The sequence below is a fragment of the Alligator sinensis genome, unplaced genomic scaffold (genome assembly GCF_000455745.1).
Source record: "Alligator sinensis unplaced genomic scaffold, ASM45574v1 scaffold35_1, whole genome shotgun sequence".
In the NCBI taxonomy this organism is placed as follows: domain Eukaryota; kingdom Metazoa; phylum Chordata; order Crocodylia; family Alligatoridae; genus Alligator; species Alligator sinensis.
Genome location: NW_005842340.1, coordinates 975883 through 998172, shown reverse-complemented (window position 1 = coordinate 998172; position 22290 = coordinate 975883). Strand labels below are relative to the sequence as shown.

The following is a 22290-nucleotide window of genomic DNA, read 5'->3' as shown; positions in this document are numbered from 1 at the left end:
GACTCAAACTTTTTTTTAAATTAGCTTAAAAATAGAGGGATTTTTGTAACAGTAATAAACAAACAAACAAATACTTTTGGGCTAATGTTGTATGTATTCTGGATGAAACTATCACATTTTAAGCTTTTGTGTGTAACCATGAGGGCTCAAAAAAGATGTTTTCTTTTAAAAACTGGATTTCTTTTAAATCCAAACCAATATTCTTTTGGATTTTCACATGACTCTAGGAGTTGTGGTTTTTAGAATACTATCAAATGTGACAAAACTTTTTTTCTGGCAAAAATGAGAAACCTCTATGGAAATAACCTCTTTGAAGGAGGTATGTGGGATGTAAAGTGAAGTTACCCTTCTGTGTGATCAGGAGATAGACAAAGAAGAAATGAGCAAAAGCAAGAAATAAGTTCCTTAATCAGAGTGGAAAGATTGGGGATTCAGCTTCCTTGTCCAAGGAGGTGTGGGGCATTAACTCCTCACAGCTTTGCACAAACATGCCAATACAAAGTGACTGTTTAATTCTAACTCCTTACAATGGTGGTATTTTGGCATAGGTGTAAATGGATTGCAAGTAGTGCAAAGCAGTAGTGAGTGAGACTTAGGCCCAATTATTCTCCCTCTCAGCAAAGAATGGTGGGATACAGTGGGTTAAAATAAAAAGAAAGTAGCTGAACCGGGGGAAAAATACAAGCCATTTGCTGCCAGGAACATTTATACTTTAAGAGGAGAATGATCTAATTATTTTGGTTACAATTTTCTTACATTTTGTTTACATTTCTATTATTTGGATTATAAAAAAATGGAAAATCTGAGTCAACTCAGGCTTCAGCAGAAGCTTTTGACCGTCAAACAACTTCTAGAATGGTGTTAAAGGACTGATATTTTACACTAGAGTTGAGCAGTGATGGGCGTTTCCTTTCATTGGTCTTAGTACTCATTCACCTGGCTATCCCTTGATTGAGGCGAGGCTGGTGTAGAAGGGCTTTGTGCTGAGTTCAGCCCTGCCAGCTCAGGGCAGTTTTCCAGAGTCTTGTGTCTGGAAGGAGAATTTTCTTAGCTCTTGATTTTTAGTGATTACAAACATGGCTTAACTCATATCAAGTTCCCAAAGTTGATGCTGGTCTTGTGTTACTCAAGTTCCTAGATACCCAACTGCTTCTCCTTTTCTTGTATTCACAGGGACCTTGGTCAAAAACAGTTATGATTTTGCAAACTCCTGGGCTTTGGACAGTGAAGATGAGCAATGCAGGAGAGTGCCTGCTCCAAGCAATACTTGCAACATCTCCTCTGAGATGGCAGACAAGGTTGGTACCACAACAAAAGATTGAGCTATTTCAAGTGCTTTGCACCATGTATTTTCAGGCTTTCAGAGACTGAAGTGAGCCTCAAAACCAGCATGGGTGTATACAGAGGTGCTTTGTGCATGTTTTACAGCACTGTAATTTTAGAGCATTTTTATAGCACTATGAAATTGCAGTGCTTTTAAACATGACAGATATGCAGGTTTGGAGAGGAGGGGTGGCAGCCTCTGAACCCCCCTGCACTTTCCAGGCCTGGAGGCAGTGGGAGCTCCACAGACCCCTGGGGCTTTTCCACTGATCAAAAATTTGACCAGTATACAGAATTTATTTAAAACGTTGTAGATTGCTGAAGTGCTGTAAAATACAGCACTTTAAGTTTAATACTTCATTTAACAAGGGTTAATTTAAAGCATTCTATTCATTTTTAAAGTGCTGTAAAGCCATGCACTTCTGTTGTCACAGCAATAAAGCACTTTAAATGGGGAAAAAGCTACTTCTGTATACACCCAAAACAGGACCACAGAACCATTGCTGGTGGAGGCTTAAGTTCAGTCCCATACTAGTAACTATAACATCTTTCAGGGGCCTTGTTAAAGATGGTTCAGTGGTTCAATACATAACACCAACAAGCACTTTTCTGCGTGATGGCAAGATCACTGAGACTGCACTGTAGTGTAAACAAACCCAGTCTACTTAAAACAAGTTGGCTGAGTATCAGTAGGTGCTGTACTCTAGCGGTACCAAGTCGGAGTACAGTATAGGCTGCAATGCCTACTTGAGAAGCTGGCTGAACACTCAGGCAGTTAGCTTGCCCTGTGATGCAGTTGTGGCTACACTGTTACCCATACTGAAGCTAACCAGTTTAAAGCTAGCTTGTGTTTGTCTACATCCAAGGTGTCAAACTTACAGGCCATGGGCAGACTCTGAGCCACAGAGCCTTCTTCCTGGTGAGTCAGGGAATTTGTGGGCAGGGTGAGCAGCAGGTGGGGCCCCCTATTGAATTTGGGGCTATGGGAGCGTGGCTATTGTTGATAGGGGTTAGTGAAGGCTGTGCCAACAGATTGCTGTTTGCCATGCTGCTGCTTGCCCCACTGCGACTTGATGTCCTATCACTGCCAAATCTGCATTTGGCCCCTGGCCTGGATCCAATCCAGAGGATGGGGTGATTTTGACATCCTCTGGTCTATGCTATACTGAAGACACAAATAATGTGGACATCCCTTTAGTGCAGGCATGGCCAGCCTGTGGAATCCATGCCAAAAGTGACACAGGCAGCCATTGGTGATGCGTAGGGTGTACACACAGGTGCATGTGCATCCCCTGAGCTTGGCGGTGCACCCCCTTGAAAAAGGTGCCACCAACACTGCTGGCGGTGCCTGCGGGCATTTGCCGCTCAGCACCCCACCCCCACTCTGGCAGTGTCTGTGGGTGGTCTCTAATCACTGCTGGCGGCAGCTGCTGACCACTGGTGGGCACTCGCCACACCCCTCCCCTGCTGCTGGTAGTGCTGAGGCTCCCTGCAGGAGCTCACCACTTGCCACCACCATGCTCCCACCGCCAACAGCACCGCCGCCTGAGAGAGTCTCCGTGCCCTCCCCCAGCCTCTGGGGACACACAGCGTTCATGTGAGGTTGCTCTGTGTGGCATGTGGCAGATGGAGCAGGGAGCAGAAAGCAGAGCTGCAGATTGGGTAGAAAAAGAGAATTGGAGCAGCCGTCAAGGAGGGAGCAGCGCTTATCTTGTGGCATGCCTGCCGAAAATGTTGTCCCTCCTCCTGTGGCTTAACTCCCCTTTGAACAAGTGGGGATAGTACTATTTTCCTACTTCACATCTGTGTGGGGCGGATAAAGGCTGCCAAGTTGTTCTGCCAATACAGGACTCTTGTTTTTTATTTGGCCTTAAGAGAGAAACCCAACAGGACAGTTTATTCCCTGGTTAGTGAATGTCATCTTCATCTTTCTCTCTTGCTTAAAGCTTCTCAACTAGTCTTTTGAGGGCTAGATTCATGGGAGCCAAAGTTGGTGTTATTCACCAAAGAGGCACTTGATGTAGCACAGCAAAGGGGGGGTGTGTACAGAGGTACTGCTTATGCTCGGCCTCGATCCTTGGCTTGCAGCCAAAGTGCCCCAATATGAAATAGAGCTCTGAAGACTGCTCTAAGCTGCCCCAGCTGTCAACAGAGCTCAGCTTCCAGAACAGCCACAGGGGATTACCTAAGCATGGAAGTGGCGGAAGAAAATATTATTTGGGGGGTTGAGGGCTGTTGCAGGGCCAGTGTGTGCTGGTGCTGTATGTGGCGGTTGAGGAGCGCACAGTGAGGACGTTGGGCGCAGTGCTGCAGTGGCAGAGCATGGCGGTAGCGCCAAGTGGCACTGGGCACTGTGGGACAGCGGTGCTGTGGAGCTACTGCTGCTTGCTGGCCTCTGCAAAATTAGTTTGGGGGTCCAAGCCCTGTTATCCCCTGCTTTCAGCCACCTATGCCTAAGAACAGGGAAGTTTGAGATGCACATTTTTCCTACAGCTGTTGTGCAACACGTGACTACATAGAGGATGCAATGGCTCCATGTTCCTCAGTGAATCCCCTTAGCAGGGGAGGCCTTTTGTTTCCCAGCTTTAAGGAGCTGCAAACATTCCTGAAACTCAGCCTGCTATCTGGCCCTTGAGCTCCATCAGTTTGTTTTCTTCTGCTTTTAAACATGAACATGCGCTCTGTTTCCATTACCGGCCCAGTAAACGCACGTAAATCTTCACCAGCTGTAGGAACCGAACAGTTTTAAGAATGCCTTTACTGTGCACACAACATTACAGCTGGGGATTGTTATTGGGGAAATCAGGTTTAACCCATTGAGGACTAGATTCTCTTTGGTGTGAGTCCAAAATAAATTCCCTGATTTCAATGCAGTTGCTTAACAATATATCTGACACTTGGACTTTAGCCCTTTTAGGTTTACAAAAGCTTTCAAGGCTATTTATACGGACCCAAACCTGCTGAGACTTGGTTTTCAGAATCTGGAGGATTGACTGGAAAAAATAGGTTGTTAATGGTGTTTAGGAGTAAACCTCTCTGGCTCTTCAAAGTCTGAACCCCATGTATGTTCCCTCCTAGGTCAGCATATAGGTCTCTGGATAGTTACTTGGGCTTGCAACTGCTTTATTTATGGCTCATAGGACCCCCAGGGTTTTGGCTTGCAGTGATTGTGGAGAACTCCATTGAGGCAGTTCTCTAGTAAATACAGTCCTGGTATAAAGCCAGTTGGAGCTGCAGTGTGGACAAGCCCCTTTTGCCTGAACAGTTCTGTAACTGTGGCCCATGAAACTTTATGCATGAAAACTGGTTTGAATATTTTGGAAAACTTTGCAGGTGAGGCCAGAGAAAGCACTTGGCTCTGGCCCTGATTCCGATGCAGATGAGGATGACCCCATTTTAGCAAGTGGATTTTATGGGAGGTTTTCTATAAATCACATCAAATATTACTGCTTTGCAAGAGATACAGTTGCCTTGTGGACCAATGGAATCAGCTTCTCCATTGTGTGAATTTGGGAGCTCATGACATTTGAGAAACGTTGGTTTAATTTATTTACTGTCAAGAATAAACATTGTCCTATTAATAGAAGTCCAGCAAGAGCGAGTGCCTGGTGAAGAATTTTGATCTTTTCAACCACAAAAAAACAGCTTTCTTTGTTCCCTAGCCTCCACTTCAGGAATGCAAATCTCCCCCAGCTCTCAGCCCCTTTTGGATGTGATTAGTCAGCTGTTAGGGGAAACAATAGCTTTGGTTCAGTGACTTCTCCCCCTTCTCCTGCCCCCACCCACCCAAACAGATCTGGAGTCTTCGTCACCCTCTCTTCCCCCACAGGACAGGGATTCAAACAGAGTTTGTATAGAGAGAGCTCCTAATTTAATTTGTTTGTACAATTCATTGGAAGATGGAACAATCTTAGCCTGATCCAAAGGCAAAAAGGTGTAGGAGCCTTGCATTGACTTTGGTTGGTGCTAGATCGGGGCAGGCAATTATTTTGGGCACAGGGCCACTTACTGAGTTTTGGCAAGCCATCGAGGGCCGCATGACAGGCAGCTCAGGGCAGATTAATATTCATTTTCTAAAATTTTTAGGGGCCCCATTGGCCGGATAGAATGGCCTGGCGGGCTGCATCTGGGCCCTGGGCTGCATTTTGCCCACCCGTGTGCTAGATCTTGCCTTGCAGGCACTTTGTATAAAGCACAGTAGAAAATGGAATCCTGCAAGCTGATCTGGATACAAGGTGATGTGATAAAACAAGGGATCTCCTGTTGTCTGAGTGCAAGGGTTATAATAAGGAGTGAGTGGGAGGGCACTGCTTCCTTTCTCCTGTAGAAAACAGTGGGCATGCTTTTGTTGCTGTCCCAGAGCAGGAGAAACTGGAACCTGGTTTGCAGGGCTCCCCGTTTCATTTATTAGCACTATAGTATCACCAGCTTGACCAACATGCCTTTAAATCACTCTGAACTACAGGAAACTGCACATACTCTCAAGAAGGGTCCACCTGGGCCCTCAGCTGTCCTTGCTTTTGCTTTGGTACAGATTCTCCAAGCTGCATATCATGGATGAAATCAGGATGGAAGGCAACAGGCAAATGCTAGGTCCACGTATACATCATCCTCCCTGGACCACTCCTATGCTATTGCCTGGATGCTTTCCCGATGCTGGATGGCCGTGACTCCCTTTCTCTCTCTTCCCCCCCACCCCAAACCTCTGGAGACATATGTCTTCCAAATACATTGCTTTCCTCATCTCTTATTTTTTCCTCTTGCTTGCAACACAAGACAGTGCAACACTGCATCATCTCATAGAACCAAGACCCCTGACGGCAGCTACCAAAACAAGGGAGCTCCTTTGACTATTTTGATCCACATTAACCACAATTCCGGTGTGATGATCTCAGTGACCTAGTGCGTGGGGTGCTTGTTTGATGACTTTAGGGCAGTGGTTTTCAACCTGTGGTTTGAAGCTGGGGGTCCGAAGGCTGTTTTCCAAGGGGTCTGTGAAAGATGACTGTGATCAGTCAAAAGTATGTGAATGCCCACACTTACAATTCAAAGGGGTCCAAACCTCCATTCAAAATTTTTTAGGGGTCCATAAATGAAAAAAGGTTGAAAACCACTGCTCTAGAGGTAAAAAATATGGAGCTTGATAAGGTTTCGAAAAAGTCTTTTTGATCTGGTTTCTTGCAGTGGCAGGAACTTTACTGTAGGACTCAGGGATCGCTTTGTCTTATGTCCCGTGTTCCCGTAAGTGCATGAAATTAGATGCTGAAGCTAAATTTTTGTCGTCTTACGGTTTCATCTGCCTTAATTACTGTTTTCTTGAATATTTATTAAATTTTGTTATTGGAGGAGGCTCTTAACTTCAGAAAGATAATGCATTTTAACTTCTAAATATGGACTGATTTTTTTTTGAATGAAAGTGATAGACAAAAACCAAAAAACTAAAGAAAAATATAGTATCCCTCCTCCCAATAGATTTTGGTGACAAAGGAAAATTGAACCTAAAACTTGTACAATTGTACAATAATTATACAAGAAATGTTTAAATAAAGCATACATCTTAAGGCAAGTCCACAATGCAATACCTTGGCCATGCATTACTTACTGTTTGCAGTGTGGATGGAACCAAATTGCACTTAATTTTAGTCTGCAACTATGTTAGTAGGTTCATGCATACTAAAATTTTAGGCTGGGTTACCAAAGCTAGCTAATACCCATCCACAACTGATGCATTATAAATGGATTTCATAGATTTCATAGACATCAGGGCTGGAAGGGACCTCGGAAGATCATCGAGTCCAGCCCCCCGCCCAAAGGGCAGGAAGTCAGCTGGGGTCATAGGATCCCAGCAAGATAAGCATCCATGGAGTCAGGGAAAACTGTATCTAGCTGGATCCCTTGATTCAGTTTTGTTTATAGTGTAGAAATCTACACTGTAGATCAGGGGTGTCAAATATAAGGCCCACGGGGCTTCTCATGGTCTGGACCACACCCACCTCCCTGAGTTGGATTCTGCCCCTGGGGCTTATCATTGCAGTGTCTGGAGCCCCTGCAGCGGTGTTAGTTTGTGCACCTGCTGGAGTTGCTGGAACCCAGGGAGTTGATGTTGGTCATTTCTCACCCTCCTTTTACCTCCCACTGAAATTGGGGTTTTTAGTCACCTCTGGCAACTAAAATTAGTAGCAAGAGAAAAGCAGCGGGGAGCAGTAGCGGCATTAACTTCACGGGTTCCAGCACTGTGATAAAACAGCGGCTCCCACGGGGATTAACCCTGCTTCCATCTTTTGTGGGTCATCTGGCTGTCTGAAAGCCCCACAGTATGGATCTGGCCTGCAGGAAACTGTGGAGCCAAATGAGTTTGATACCCCTGGTTTAGATGATAGAGCCAAGTAACAACTGATATTTTTGTCCCAGAGAAAGTTCATTTTGTGAAAGCTGTTTGATCCATTAAATACATTTAAATGGAAATTACCTAGATTTAGTATGTGGACCCTTGCAAGAGCATAGAAAATATGCTCTGCTTAGTACAATATGCAAAAAATTGATCGTTTCTGCCCTTTTAGAGCTTATTCTTCGAAAAACAGATACACAGAAGATGGGAGACACTGGGAAATGCAGAACTGGGAGAGGACAAAGGGAAGTAGGGGAGACAAGGTACAAAAGAAAAGTTGAACCTTGAAAGTCAGGGTTTAAAGGATCTACAAGGGGTTAGACATTGATGATGATGTTCCTGCCTTGCACCTGGCTCACAAAGGTCTGATTCCTGTTGCAGTGAGAACCATGTGGAGGTGCACAATTAGAACAAGGTTGTGCCTCAGCTGAATTTAGAGCACAAATAAAATCTGCACTGTAATTCTCAGATGAAACTCAGCTTTAAGCAAGCAGGTATAATTCCCTGGACTTTGTGAAGTTACATCAATTTACATCAGTGTTCAGTTTAGTTCTTTAACTGTTTAGCCCATCTTTCACATTTTAGGAATTGCCATCCTGGTGCCTTTTTAATTCATCCCCATCCAGTACTGAGACCTTCTTTTTAAACTGATGAGAGACACTGAAATTATGCTGTTCTGTCTATCTTGTGGTGTTACTTCAGGTTCTCCTCCTCAGCAATGGTTCTGGCAATCATAGGCCACATTTCTAGAGGGCCACAAGTTTAGCGGGGTGTTTTATCTTCTATTATTACAATCACGGTTTTTCTTTTTCTTTCTTTCTTTTTTTAAAGCTTTGTTATACTCCTGGAACCAAGGCATCTGAGAGAGGGGACTTCATTCAGTGTCTGACCCCTTAGGGTGCTTGTATACAATATAGGGGTTTTATTTGGTTTAGTTATCCCTAAATTGAAATGGTGGATTTTTAAAAATCCACTGTTTCCACCGTTTCAATTTAGGGAGAATTAAATCGAATTGAAACCCCATGGTGTGTACATAAGGGTGGGGGTCCAATCCTTACCTGCCTCTCCAGAGGTGGGGAGGAGGGGGTGAGCTGCTGGCGGGCTGAGAGGTCCCTGAGCTGTGCGGGGGCCTGGAGCTTCCCTCTGTGGTGGCAGTGGTGCCTCCCAGGTGGCACCTGCCTGTTGGCACCCAGGTTGGGCTGTCCCAGGGGGTGCCACAGCCACAGAAGGAAGCATCGCCCTCCCTGCAGTCGCAGAGGGAAGCACCAGGCCCCCATGCAGCTTAGGCAGACAGGCAGCCTCCAGGGAGAAAAAAAGGAAAAAAAAAAAGATCAGGCTCCTCACTGCTTTTTAAAGACGGCGGGCCCCCCCCTTTTTTTTTTTTTTTTTCTTTTCCCTTCAGTGGAGCCTGCCTGCCTGCATGGGCTGCCGCTGGGTCATGTGACCCCCTGAGCTGTACAGGGCCTGGTGCTTCCCTCGGCAGCTGTGGCACCCCCCTGGGACTGCCTGGGCCGGGTGCCAGAGGGTGGGTGCCACCTGGGGGGCCCCGCTGCCACAGAGGAAAGCACTGGGGTCCCTTGCAGCTTAAGGCGGTGCATGACCTGGTGGCAGCTTGCCCCACCCTGCACTCCCCACCACAGATAAGCAGAGTCAGATAAGCTCCAGCACCCCTGCATCGTCCCCACCGCCTTCGCACCAGCTGGAACTGCCCAGGAACAGCTGGCTTGCCCCTGGGGCAGAGCGGCAAGGTGGCATGAGGGCATCTGGGTGTGCTGGCGGTGGGAGAAGGTAGCAGGGATGGTGCACGGGGTGCTGGAAGCCCGCCAAGCCCCGAGCACGTCAGCTTCCAGCTCTCCATGCACTCTTGCATGTTGTTAAGTACCAAACTAAAACAACTCAAAGGTATTGCATCTTGCTATGCAACAAAGTCATTTAAAGTGGAATACATTGCTGAGCATGCAAACAGCAACGCCATTAAAGTGGAATACACTGCTGAGTGTGCAAACAGCAACGCCATTGAAGCGGTGTTATAGGGCATTTAAACTGCTTTAAAGACCTATTTTGTGGTGTGTACAAAGGCCCTTACTAATCAGCACTGTATGACATGGAATTAATTGTGTTACAAAGAGGTCCATCTGACTCATGCCAGAACTTGTTAAAGGTACAGTTCCCTATAATAGTTTTGCAGGAAGAGAGCCTTACTTTTGAAAAATGGCAGAGGTTTTCTTTGTTTCTTTTTCTTAATAGATTCTTACATGGTATCCTTACTCTCAAGATTTCCTGTTTCACTGAAAATAATACTTAAAGACTACCTTTTATTATGTTCTTTTCTCTTCTAATTACCAGACATAACAATTACAGGAATTTAAGCTTTCTAATCTTGCTTCCATTGAAATCAATGAAAAAAAATGTTATGACCAGATCCTTAATGTACAGGACTCTCTACCTACAATAAGGCAACATTGCAACAGTGAGACTTGTTTTTCCCAAGAAACTGGTAGGCAAAAGGAAATATATACAATGTTTGCAAGCTGACTTTCTTTTATTTATGTTGGCTAAAACAACTCCAATAATGCCACAGAGTTGCACCAGTATGAATTTTGGGTAAGCGGGTCTAGAGGCAGGCATGATTTGTCTAAAATCTCAGTCAGGTACCAACTTTTGAATTAGCTGGGCGAAGGCTTAGTTGAGTCAGTGTAGCAAGTAAAGTCTATTATTCATTATTTATACTGCATCCAAATGTTTGGTGGGTGGTTAATGTAACACAATGAAGGGACAGATCTATCTGCTTCAGAAAGGTTACCACCAGAAAGACAGAACTATAGTATTCCTAATTTGATAGAGGAACAGAAAGAAAAAAATGCTGAAAGTCTATAAATCTAGAACACCAAAGCATATCCCTTCTACATGAGATAAAGAAAATAGTCACTATATTTCTGTACTTTAAAATGCAAAGGAAAACATTTTTATTATTTTCATGATGAAACTTTCTATCATCTTAAAGTTATCTTTTGGAGGGATTGTTCTTTTAATGGCATTCATTGTGGCTTAAACAAATGCAATTCATGGAGCAACATAATGCAGTGTGAAAGCAATTAGAAGAATGTATAAAATCCCACCTACAGTTTTGTGTGGTGGGACTGGGGGAGAAGGGAGAGCAGCAAATCACAAACATGAAGGAACCATTTGTGTCAGGGTGCCACCAATCTCATTTAACGTGACATGTGAGTTTTAAAATCTAATGAATTAACCAAAAAAAGGGACTTCAGTCCTACGTCTGCACTGAAATACCTCTGTCAATTTTTATGGTTTTACAATTATGTTTTTCCTTTACTTTTTAAGCAATTTTATTTTTGCTTGTCTTACTGAGTGAAAAACTCAGACAGACAGCAAAGGAAAGTCGTTTCAGGTCAGAAGTTTCCAGTGGCACTTATTTTGGGTATGTCTGCTGTTGTGGCAGAGCACTCAACTGTACAACCAAGGAACTAAACTCCACACAGCCATTCTTCCCTGGTGTGCATCAACCCTAGATAGGCAGCTATGAGGATGCTTGTGTTGTGCCCCCACTTACTCTTCTTTAGTGTGCTGGAAGCCAAGGTCCTGAGTGGGGTCTTGGAGGTGTTCCCAGGCCATCCTTGCCATCTTGTTTCTAGGACCAAGGCATGCAGAGTTGAAGTTAGTCAATAGGGCTTTATTTCCTCAGTGATGTGACTAGCATGGTGGCAGCACAGTGCAGACCGGGCTCATCAAACGTATGGCCCATGGGCCAGAAACAGTCCATGAGCGAGCAAGGGCTGTGCTGACACAGCCCTGCTTGCCCCATAGTAGCTTGGTACATGGCCACTTGCCCTGCTGCCATCATTTCTTGCACTGGCTCTGCTGCAGCATGCGGCTGCTTGGCCTGTGGGCACTTCTGCCACTACTGCTGCTGCTCCACCACCTCTACTACTGCTGCTGGCCCCAGGGCCCTGTCACAGCTGCCACTTGCCCTTCACATCTGACTTGCAAGGAGCCCCCTGGCCTGTATTCTGCCTAGTATGTGGGGTGAATTTGACACTGCTGATGTAGACCCACTCCTTGTGTCCACCACATAGAATACTTAGACTTATTTTACAAATGTCCAAAGCACCCAAACTCCGAGTGAAATTTATGAGATCTTGGCACTTCTGAAAAAAACCCAGGTCCATGGCATATGATATTGAGTGCCCAAAATGAGAGCATCTGCAATCAGTGACCATGTTAAAAAAAGAAAGAAAGAAAGAATTGAAACTGTGATTCTTCCGGGAACTGGTGAACTCTCTGGATGTGGTATGTTGCCAGATGCCTAAGATAAGATTATTATTATTATTTAAAGTTGATAATGTCCCTTTAACCATTTTGCAAATGTTCTTTTTCAATTTGTCAACCTTAAACTCCAAAATCTACGATGAAGCCTTATAAGCAGGTGGCAATATGTTATGGAATGGTGACTTGGTTAAAGCCCTGGGTCTGAATATCCTTAGAATCTAGTGTTCTTTAGAATCCTATGTACTATTCTCATAACAGAAAGGTGAAATGACTCGGGTGCAGCAAACAGCAAAGGGAGTTCTTCATTTTGGGAGTCAAGACAAAAATACATGTTCTCAGCATGTGCTGCACAGCATTACCACATGGGCTAAGTACAGTCAAGAAGCTTGAGGCTGAATCAGTTCAGTCTTTCCAGGTTAGTCTAAGATGGACAGATTAAATTGAATCAGAAGTGAACAGACATTTACCTTGATTCAGGAATGTAGCCAGATGCCTGAAGTGGCTCAGGCCAGAAACTGGGGGAGCACTAGAGCATAGCTCTCTGACTATGTGTTCACTTCCTCTTCCTGCTGCCCCCAAGGTCTCTGGGATTTGCAGTCCAGAATCACACCAGCAGGACTCTGCAGAGTTGCTCATCACTTCCTCTTTCTGCTTCCAGATGCCTCTGGGATTTGTAGCCCACAGTTGCATCCAGCAGTAAGTTTGAGTGGGTGAAGGGGTGTTTAATTCCCCTCTCTGGCCTGAGACCCCAGTTGGGGTTTGCCTGGAGGGGGCAGTCCCTCCCCTGTAGACTGGGCTGCATCCCCAGCTGGGCTTGCTCCCCACTTCCCCCCCTACCCCCGCACTCCCTTGTCAGCTATCCCTCACTGCTTCCACTAGGGAGCAGAGGGGCAGGGCCAGCCCCGCTCTCTGGAGCAGAGAGCACAGCCCAGCCCAGCCTAGGGCTGGAAAGCATGCTGGGATGCTGGGGAACTGTGATTTAACTTGAATCAGGAAGGGGCTTGGGACAGAAGTTTTATAAACTGGTTTAACCCAAATCACTTAAGTTTCTGATGCAACATTCAACCAGGTTTATCTTAAACCAGTTTCAGCCATTTTGAAACTGGTTTATGTGCTCTAAGCTTCTGTTCTGTTACAGGTTTAAACCCATTTCTGATAACTTAAATCCGTTTATGTGTTACTTCTGTCCCTAGCCATGGGGTATAACAGTGCCCTATTCTAGCAAAGTGGCACAAGGATTCATCAGCAAAGAGCAGCTTGCTGGCTAGGGTTTTATACACTGACCTGGACAAAGGCTGTAGCTTGCTAGCACAAAATATGAAGATGCTCTCCTTTAACTCCAGTGGTAGAGGCCAGGGCCTTTGGAATGAGATAAACTTATCTAATGGAACCTCTAAGTGTTGGTAGTGTGCAAGCACTCATGGCATAACCATTAGTTTCTAAGTGGCCAATTCTTAATAATGCATTCTGCAAATTCTCTGCTGCTGCTTGGTTATATTTCCCTGTTGACACATCACTAACACAAGAAGATGGGTTGGCTGTAACTTGTTGGATGAAATTCCTTAAACACTGTGGGCAATTTAATATTAATACATGCACACCCATACCCTCACTGAAGCTAAATATTTATATTTATTGCCTTCTGGTTATGCCAGTACATTTCTTAACAGATAAATTAGTTAGATCACAGTCACTGTGTTATGCAATTGTTATTCAAAATCTTAATCCTACAGTGAATAAAAAGGATCTAGAAACACTCCAAGCAAGGAATTTACAATCTTGAGACCTGTTAATGTTTCCCTTTATTGACCTTCCTTTTTTGTGGAAGGACAGCCCTGTGGGAAAGGTGCTTACCTAGAATTTGGGAGACCCAGGTTTAGTTACCCGTCCTGCCACTGACACCCTGCATGACCATGGGTAAATCATTTAGTCTCCCTTTGTGCAGTCCACAGAGGAAGGGTGCTTGTCATGTTCCACCAGAATCTGTAATTCCTTTAATACCATTTATACCAATATTATATTGGTATGCCAGATTAGTAAAGAGGACAGTTGACTTTTTTTTATAATCAACCCTGTTCCTAAAAAATCACTTCCCTCCATTCCTGCAAAAATGATGGGTTTAGAAGAACTTGGCACAGACACTAGACTAGTTGGAAATCTGATAAATTCAAATTTTTCATTAGAACAGAACATGAAATATATATTTTTTCTATTGGTAAAAGTACCGCTGTTACAACATAAGCAGATGTATTGGTACCCTGTTAACAGGGGCTGATTCAGTGCTGCTCCTGGAATGTACTGGAATGCTCACTTTTGCACCGGTGACATTTTATGATTTTTTGTTTTCTGGACACCCTGACCTGGCTCTATGAAGTGGCACTCCTTGTAAACAATGTCCTTCCTTTGTCCTTGCTGTGCATTAGAGCAGACCCTTAGGCCTTGACTGAATAAACTGGTGGATAATCCCACTGAAATCAGTGGAGCTGTGCTGATTCATTCCAGTTGAAGACTCGGCCCACAATTTTATGGGAAAAATAGATTAACCTTTTTTAAATATATTTAAATTTGCTGGTTATCAGTGGCCTACAAGGAGCTTCATAGTGAGAGCCACCGCAAATTTTGGGCACAAACAGAAGTTACATTTGTTGCCCCCTGAAAGTGCTCCACAATGATGCCCTTACAGAAGCGTACATCTACAAAGCGCTTTTAAAAGTGCTTGATTATGCTACAGTCTGAGCCCTCATTACAGGTTCCAGAGTGGAATGCCTTCATTAACATCTGTCAGCACACGCCAGGAGCAGAGCTGGGCTGATATAGTCCAGCCTCGCCCCCGATGCTGTTGTTGGAATGGGAGGGGAAAAAGGGAGTGGGGGGAGTTGCATCTGGGGTTAGCCCAACCTGTGCTGGAGGAAGGGGCAGGTGGATTGGAGCCCCACCACCTTGGCGGGGGTTCAGACATTCAGTTGGTTAATCCCCCAACTCCTGGACCTAACAGCAAATGTTTGTTGGGTCAGGGGGAACGCTGTAATTCATGGCACTTCCTGTGAAGCGCTATTATAGCAGGGAGCTGCACATCTGTCAGTGCCCTTGTAACTGTGTAGAATAGAATTTGGATTGTTCAGGTTCAGTTTTTTTTCTGCCACTGATAAGTTAAGGCATCGCAACAGTGATAAGTATAGACTCTATGATCTGCATTTGAGCAGGTCTGATTCTATACAAAGAAAAACATCACTGTGTGTATGCGTGCAAACTGTATTTCAGTGTTTCTCAGTTTTTTTGAGATTGGCAATGCCTTACTTAAAATAAAATGTCCTTGACCCTCTACTGTTTGCTCTACAATAATAAACAAAAAAGTATCACTTGTAACAGTGAGAAGCCTACCTAATTTATCTGGGTGTGCCTTAAAAGGTTGACAGAATTCTAAGCCTCAAAGAAGGGTATGTGAGCAGTGAGTCTTTTTTTCTTCTTCTTTTTGTGATTAAGATAGTAATACATTTTTCAACACCTCATAACCTCTGATTAATCTTTCAGGGACCCTCCCTGCTTCCATCTTTTCCTTGGAAAGGTGACTGATTTAGAAGGGCATGGTACAGAGGCCATACCAGTCTAAGCTCTTTGTAATTCCAAGGTTTAATTAAAACAAAGCCATCCGATCAATTCAATGCAATGTCTTCATTTTTTATTTTATTTTTTTTAAATAAATTTCTTTTCCTGTTCACTTTAATGGTGTAGGATGTCATGCAGAAGTGCCAGCTACTACAGACGTCCCTGGTGTTCTCCAGATGCCATCACCAAATTGATCCAGAGCCATTCATTAATCTCTGTGAGAAAGACATGTGCACATGTGCTCAGGACATGAGTTGTCACTGCCCAACATTCCTGGAGTATGCAAGGAGCTGCGCTTACCAGGGAGGGATCCTGGATGGGTGGCCTGAGGACAGCTTGTGCAGTAAGTTGGAGGAGGGAGGGGAGATGGGAGAGTAGGGCTCTGCTGCCAAAGTTGCCTATTGAGAACAGTGGAGTTTGACCTCCAGAATCAGACCTTGCCATTGAGAGTAGAGAGTGCCTTTCAGGGAAGGCTGGCACTGTTATGATGTGGGGAGACTATGGGAAAGATTAAGAGCTTGTCTGCACTGTAGCAGTAGCACATCACAGGTGGGCTGTCCCCTTGTATGTCCCAGTTGTGTGTTGCAACTTCAGAAATGTGCTGATGAGGTTTCTTGGGATTACTCCCAATATCTGCTCAGAAGTGTTCTTGAGAGCAGTTACAGAGGGAAGTCTCAGGACATCTTCATTGGTTTGTTTCCAGGTTTGGATCATAAAAGCAAGAGCAGGTGGGTAGAGATATGCGATTTGTAGAAAATATAGATATATCTTACCTTAAAAACATATGTATAACAAACTGGCAGATTTTGATATTAATAAACCAAGTTCTAACATATTTTATTCCTAAAAATGAAATAATTTAATTGGGCAGGATTTGGCCTTATCTGACCTCGGGTATTCCTTCCAGGATGATTGAAAAGATTAGCAGCTATTAAGAGATTTGCATTTCTAATTTCATTGATCTGTTTCAGGGCCAAGATGTCCAGTTGGCATGGAGTATAAGGAGTGCATCTCTCCTTGTGCCAAAACCTGTCAGAGTCTGAATATCAATGAAGTGTGTCGAGGACAATGTGTGGATGGCTGCAGCTGCCCTGGTAATTTATTTATTGATTTATTTACATAGAGAAACATTTGGCAGTAGTATTACCTATTTTATTAGAAGAAGGGAACCAGTGTTTGTCTTCAAATGTTCCTGAAATCAGAAGCGCTTCTCTTCTTTTTGTGACTGTCCTAGAATAGGTTCATTTTTATACTGCCTGTATGATTGCTTTATGAAAGGACTGCTATTTAAACCCTGTAAAAAATAAAGGTCTTTGTGAATGCCAGTACCAGTTAATGCTCTAGGAACTCTTCCTTTCCTGGTGATGTACCACATGATGTGATGCTTACAAATCTGGATTTCTTCTGTGTTACTTTTCATTGGAGGAGACCAGCCATCAGAGGAAGAAGGTGAGAAGTGTACTGTGAGGTACTTTATTAAAGAAAGAAGAGTGGTACTTTTATATCACCCAGAGGGAGCCCAGGTGGTATAAATCCATAGGCTGAATTATCAGGGCCTTATTCATGCACATTATCTCATTGATTTCAGTGGGACTACTTGTGTAACTAAACATTTTCACTGTCCTTGTTGTCTTCCTCTGTCTACTGTTGGAGCAATGGAGTGTTATTGTAGCTGTGATAGTCCAGGAAATGTGCCAAGCGAGAGGGGTTTTTTTTGGTGATTTTTTTTATGCCAGTTCTATAGTCAGGATAGATGTTGGACGTGGATAAGCTTGACAGAGTCCAAAGAAGAGCCACACATATGATCAGAGTCTTAAAAGGCAAGGCATACGAGGAAAGGCTGAGGGATCTGGGACTCTTCAGCCTGAGGAAAAGAAGGCTGAGAGGGGACCTGGTAGCAGCTTACTGTTACACTAGGGAAGTACATCAAGGGCTTGGTGAGCAACTGTTCACCAGGGCACCTGAGGGGAAAACCAGGAGTAATGGCCACAAACTCCTGGAAGATCGATTCGGGCTCAACATTAGGAAAAGCTTCTTTGCAGTCAGGGTGTCCAAACTGTGGAATAAGCTCCCTCAAGAGATGGTGCAGTCACCTACCCTGGAAATCTTCAAGAGAGGACTAGGTAGTCACCTTGCTGGGGTCACCTGACCCCCAGTTGTCTTACCTGCTTGGTGCAGGGAACTGGACCTGATGATCTTCCGAGGTCCTTTCTGGCCTTACAATCTGTGAATCTATGAATGTTAAACAAGCTTTTGGGTGCCAACTACCCATCCTCAAGGGTCTTACTTCTTTTTGGTTGATGTTATGTTCATCAGAGCCACATGAAGCCTTCATTGTTCACTGCAAGGTCAATATACCCCCTCTTCCTTTTCTAAGTTGGCATATTCTTGTGGGTCATGCTTATCATCAAACATTTCCTTACATATACAAAGATGTGTGTTTTGGCTCACTGGAGTAATTTGCCAGTTACCACATGTAACTAAGTAAGATGAGCATTGCCTTTGGGTTTTGGAGCATGGTCACATCAGTGGGCTGCAGCTGGAGTGTGAGAGGGTCACCATTTCATTTTTAGTAGCTCTTTCCATCCCCTTTTATCTGGAGACTTAGTCTTATTGTTTCTGAATTTCTGCAGAAGTGAAGCAGAGAGGTAAGGGAAGGAGGGACAGGCCCTATAGCTCTACTCATTTGTCTCTCAGTCCAGTTAGTAGTAGCATGCAAGTGCCTTCTACTGCTTCTTGGCCAAGGCAGCTACAGCTTATATCTTGGCTAGCCAGCAAAGTAGCAGCTCTTTGCCAGCCACATTGCAGGGTTACCCGATATCCATTCCTCAGATGTTGTTATATCCTTTCCTCACTCCTTGCATCTGCTTAAAAACCACTAGGTCAACCCTTAGACATACTTACTTCTGATAAGGGTGTGACCCTGGTCCTGGGATTTATCCCCTGTGGAATTTATCATCCAGAGACGTGGTACACTACATTTTAAATTCACATGTCTGGGAAAATTCAGGTCTAATATTAGGGCTCATTTAATTTGTTTTCCATGTCTCTGGTGTCCCAGCATGGGGGTACTTGGACACCTTGGTTTGGCTTGAATCTGCATTTTGCAAGTAACAATGAAGAGTGTGATCCTTTGGGCTTCCAGTGATGCATCGTTCAGCACGTTTGCAGGAGAGGTGGCGTCTGAACAAATTTCATCACTAGCTCCCATGAGGTTCTCTGGAGTGGTGTCCCAGCTTTTATTTTAATTAGCTGTCCAAGTATGGCTCGCCTGGGGTAACAATGCATGTGAGCTCTTGCCAATAATTCATTTAATTCTTTTTTTTTCCCCTTGCCTGACCCATCCAGAGGGGAAACTACTTGATGGTGACCATTGCGTCGACAGCTCTGAATGCTCTTGCATACATTCTGGCAGGCACCATCCTCCTGGCTCCTCCATCTCCAAGGACTGCAACTTCTGGTAAATATACCTCTGTACAGGAGGAGCCTTTGCACTTGAGTTTCAAGCTGGTTTTTCGAGTTTGTGTTTTATTTCTTTGAATTGGCAGAAGCCCCAGTCTTTTATTGGCAGAATTGGCAGAAGCCCCAGCCCCACTGTTCACAAAAACAAAACCTAACCCATTTTTTTTTAAACTGAGATATTTGATCTAAGAGAATTGTGTGAGGGATGTGTTTTCCAGCAGTGGAAAAATACCTGTTTCCTGCGGATAAGACAGACCTGTAGTCTCCTAGCTCTAGCTAGTGTTGGACAGTGGAGTTTTGTTTAACTAGCTACATTTATTAACCTCCCTTAAACTCTGTTCAGAATTTCCTCTGTTGTATTGCTCCTTCTCAGCTTCATAGCCCAAGTTCCTTGTTTCACCTCTACAGGACAGCCTGACAGGGGAGGTCAGTTGTCTGAAGAGAGGAAGGGGAATGAATAATATATCCTGACTGGAGAGTGTGTGTGTGCGCATGTATGCGAGGAGTTAGGGGCAGATATTATCTGTTACACAACAGGAGGATGGCCTTATGTAAGGTCGAGCCAAGGCCACAATGCAGTAGAGGTGGCAGTTACTGTGTATTGTTGGACTCGGTAAGAAGCAGCTCTTTCTTCATCTTGTCAGTGGAGAAGGATCCATCACTTGACCATCTTAATAGCTCCCATTGAGTTGGCAGCCTAGGGACATCTGGGTTTGACCACACTGTCCTGACCATTCTGCCCTGGACAGCCCAGTCCAGGTTAAATAGACTTCAGTCTTAGAAAATGCTCCCTGCAATTCAGCCTCAATATATACTGTCCCTCTTCAGCATTTAATACTTGCCACTGTCAGAGGCAGGTTCCTGGGCTAGATGAATCTGACCCAATATGGCACTTCTGATGTTCTTATTCCTTTGCTAGAGGTTGTTCCATTGATCCTGGCCTGGATCACCCTAATGAACTCAACAACCTCCAAAAAAATTATGAGGGATGGGCTAAGGGGTTAAAAGAAGAAAAGAAAAAGGATCACCTTAACACTTTTTCTTCAAGCTATTATTTTAAAAGCTGTAGGGGTTGCTGGTGTGGAGCCAGATAGGTCCAGGCCTAAAAGCAGCACCTGCTAACACATACCAACTGTGCCTGATGCTACCATTTGCTTTGGAGGATGCCACTGTACCTAGAGTGCCATTCAGAGTTCTGAAAATAAACTTCATTTGTATTTCTCCCTCATGCACATGAAGGATGTTCACTGTTAAGACTCTGACTTGGAAGCAAAGTGTTTGGGGAGGGGGAGGGGACAGGTTCAGTAGAAACCGCCTGAGAATTTGGTTTACAAGTCATTGAGTTTTAGAAGAAGATGCCTTTATAAAGGAGGGGCTTGCCAAAAAGAGAAACTTCAGTCCTCTTATAGCTCCATTGATTCAATAGGCAGCATTTCCCAAAGGGCTGGCTGTGGGGAGGAGAGGTGGAAGGGGTGTAGAGGACGCATACATTAAGTGAGGTTGTGAGCACAACAGGAGTGTGTGGGGTGGAGAATTGCATTGGTTTTATGCTCCTGAAAGGAAGGGGCAGAGGGCTTCACTTCTAACTATGTGGGGAAATGCCATGTGGACGCTAACCGTTTCACAATATTTCCTCTAGTGTTTGCCGACGTGGTACCTGGATCTGCAGCAATGAGGAGTGCCCAGGTATGTTGACCCTTGTGCATACAGCTCCTAACAAGGCAGTAAGCCTTGCCCAGATCAGTCCCGCGTACCTACGGCCACACAAAGGGTGAATTTATCTTTGTTCTTGCTGCAGGCTCTAGTTACAGGCCAGCCCTGAGATTATATTTCAGAAGTTCTCTTTGCAAGATAAATCAGACTTTGTGTGGGAGGTTCTGTGTAGAGCAGTGAAAATACCTGTGTTGGGGGGGAGGTGGGGCAGAGGGTGACAGGGAGAAGCAGAAGTCCCCTTTTCATTGCATAACTCACCAAGTTGTGAAAGGTGTGTAGTTTCGGGACAGTAGCTGCCAGGTAAGGGAAAACTGCTGTGATACTAAGTGGTTTGTAACTAATGGCCTGAGCCTGCAAGCACTGCTCATGGAACAAAGCTATACAGAAATAAATTGGACCACATGTGCAGTAGGATCAATAGTGTTTGCAGGCCTGGGCTCCAAGTCCTGTGTCTGTATCAAGGAGTAGGCCATCGTTCCTATGATGGTGACAGACTGGCCACCTTTTTCTCTCAAACTATTTCTTCATCTTGCTCTCCTCCTCTCTTCCCCTGCTCCCCACCTCTCCGAAAATCACCCAGGTCCCACAATGGGCAGGTGATACTTGCCTCTTGGCTACTCACCTGCTTCCCTCTTCACTCACCTGCCCTTAGATGAACACCTGCTGCCAGGTCCCCTCTATACCAACATTGCCTTCAGTGGAGAACAGGCCTGAGTTGAGACTGTGCTTACTCTTTCTGCCCTGCATGTGATCCTCTCTAGAAGGATGCTATAGGTGGGGTTTTTTTTCTGTCCTTCTCTGTCCTGAGACTTTAGAGAGGGGGAAGGCCAGGAGGAGCGGGGTGGAGACCCCAGGGCTGTTGGACTACAGGAAGTGGGAAAAACCCATAGATCATTAGGGGAAAGGCACAGGGAAATCAATGAGGGCCCTAACGTGGGGAACTGTACCTGCTTTGCACCTGCTTTGACTTCACCCACGGAGGACTTGCACTGGCTTTTAAGCAAGCATCCCTGGCTTGAAATAAAAAGAGCATTAGCTCTGGAATTCCAGGGAAAAAAGTGAAAGTTGAGGGTGTGGGGTCTTTTGAAATGAATTGACTTGTTTTGCACAAATGCTGTGAAGGCCTGAATATATGGTCTAAACTTAAGCTCTTCTGTTTGGTAGAGATATTTTCAAGAGTCAGGTTGCAAAAGAGACTATTTAAAACAGAAACTCCAGTACACAGCACCCTCTCTCTCACCCCCATCCCTGAGGTTCCAGGTTTATTGCGTCTCTTGACTTCAGAAGAAAGGCAATCAACTTTAACATGAAAGATACTTCTTTTGCTAGCTAAAAATGTAGCTTGGAGTGTTCCTGGTGGAGGCCTCTAGATTCACCTCTCCAGTCTCAAAGGAGACAAGTATGGAGCATAGGTCTTCAGCCAGAGGACAGCTTAAAATTCTACATGAGAGGGCATAGAGAAACGGAGCTGGACTCTAAGCTGTGTTGACTTTACTGGACAAACAGGGGTG

At 44.7% G+C, this 22290-nt stretch overlaps 1 protein-coding gene across 2 annotated transcripts in view; it reads left to right on the top strand.

Moving 5' to 3' along the window:
- The window catches only part of VWF (von Willebrand factor), a 204098-nt gene that overhangs the window by 14551 nt on the left and 167257 nt on the right, over window positions 1-22290 (top strand). For both annotated transcript variants that reach the window (XM_006028763.3, XM_006028762.3), the window contains exons 6-10: window positions 1174-1298; window positions 15731-15947; window positions 16576-16698; window positions 18953-19064; window positions 20706-20752. In XM_006028763.3, the coding sequence (XP_006028825.1) occupies window positions 1174-1298; window positions 15731-15947; window positions 16576-16698; window positions 18953-19064; window positions 20706-20752 (624 nt within the window). The remainder of the gene's footprint in view (window positions 1-1173; window positions 1299-15730; window positions 15948-16575; window positions 16699-18952; window positions 19065-20705; window positions 20753-22290) is intronic.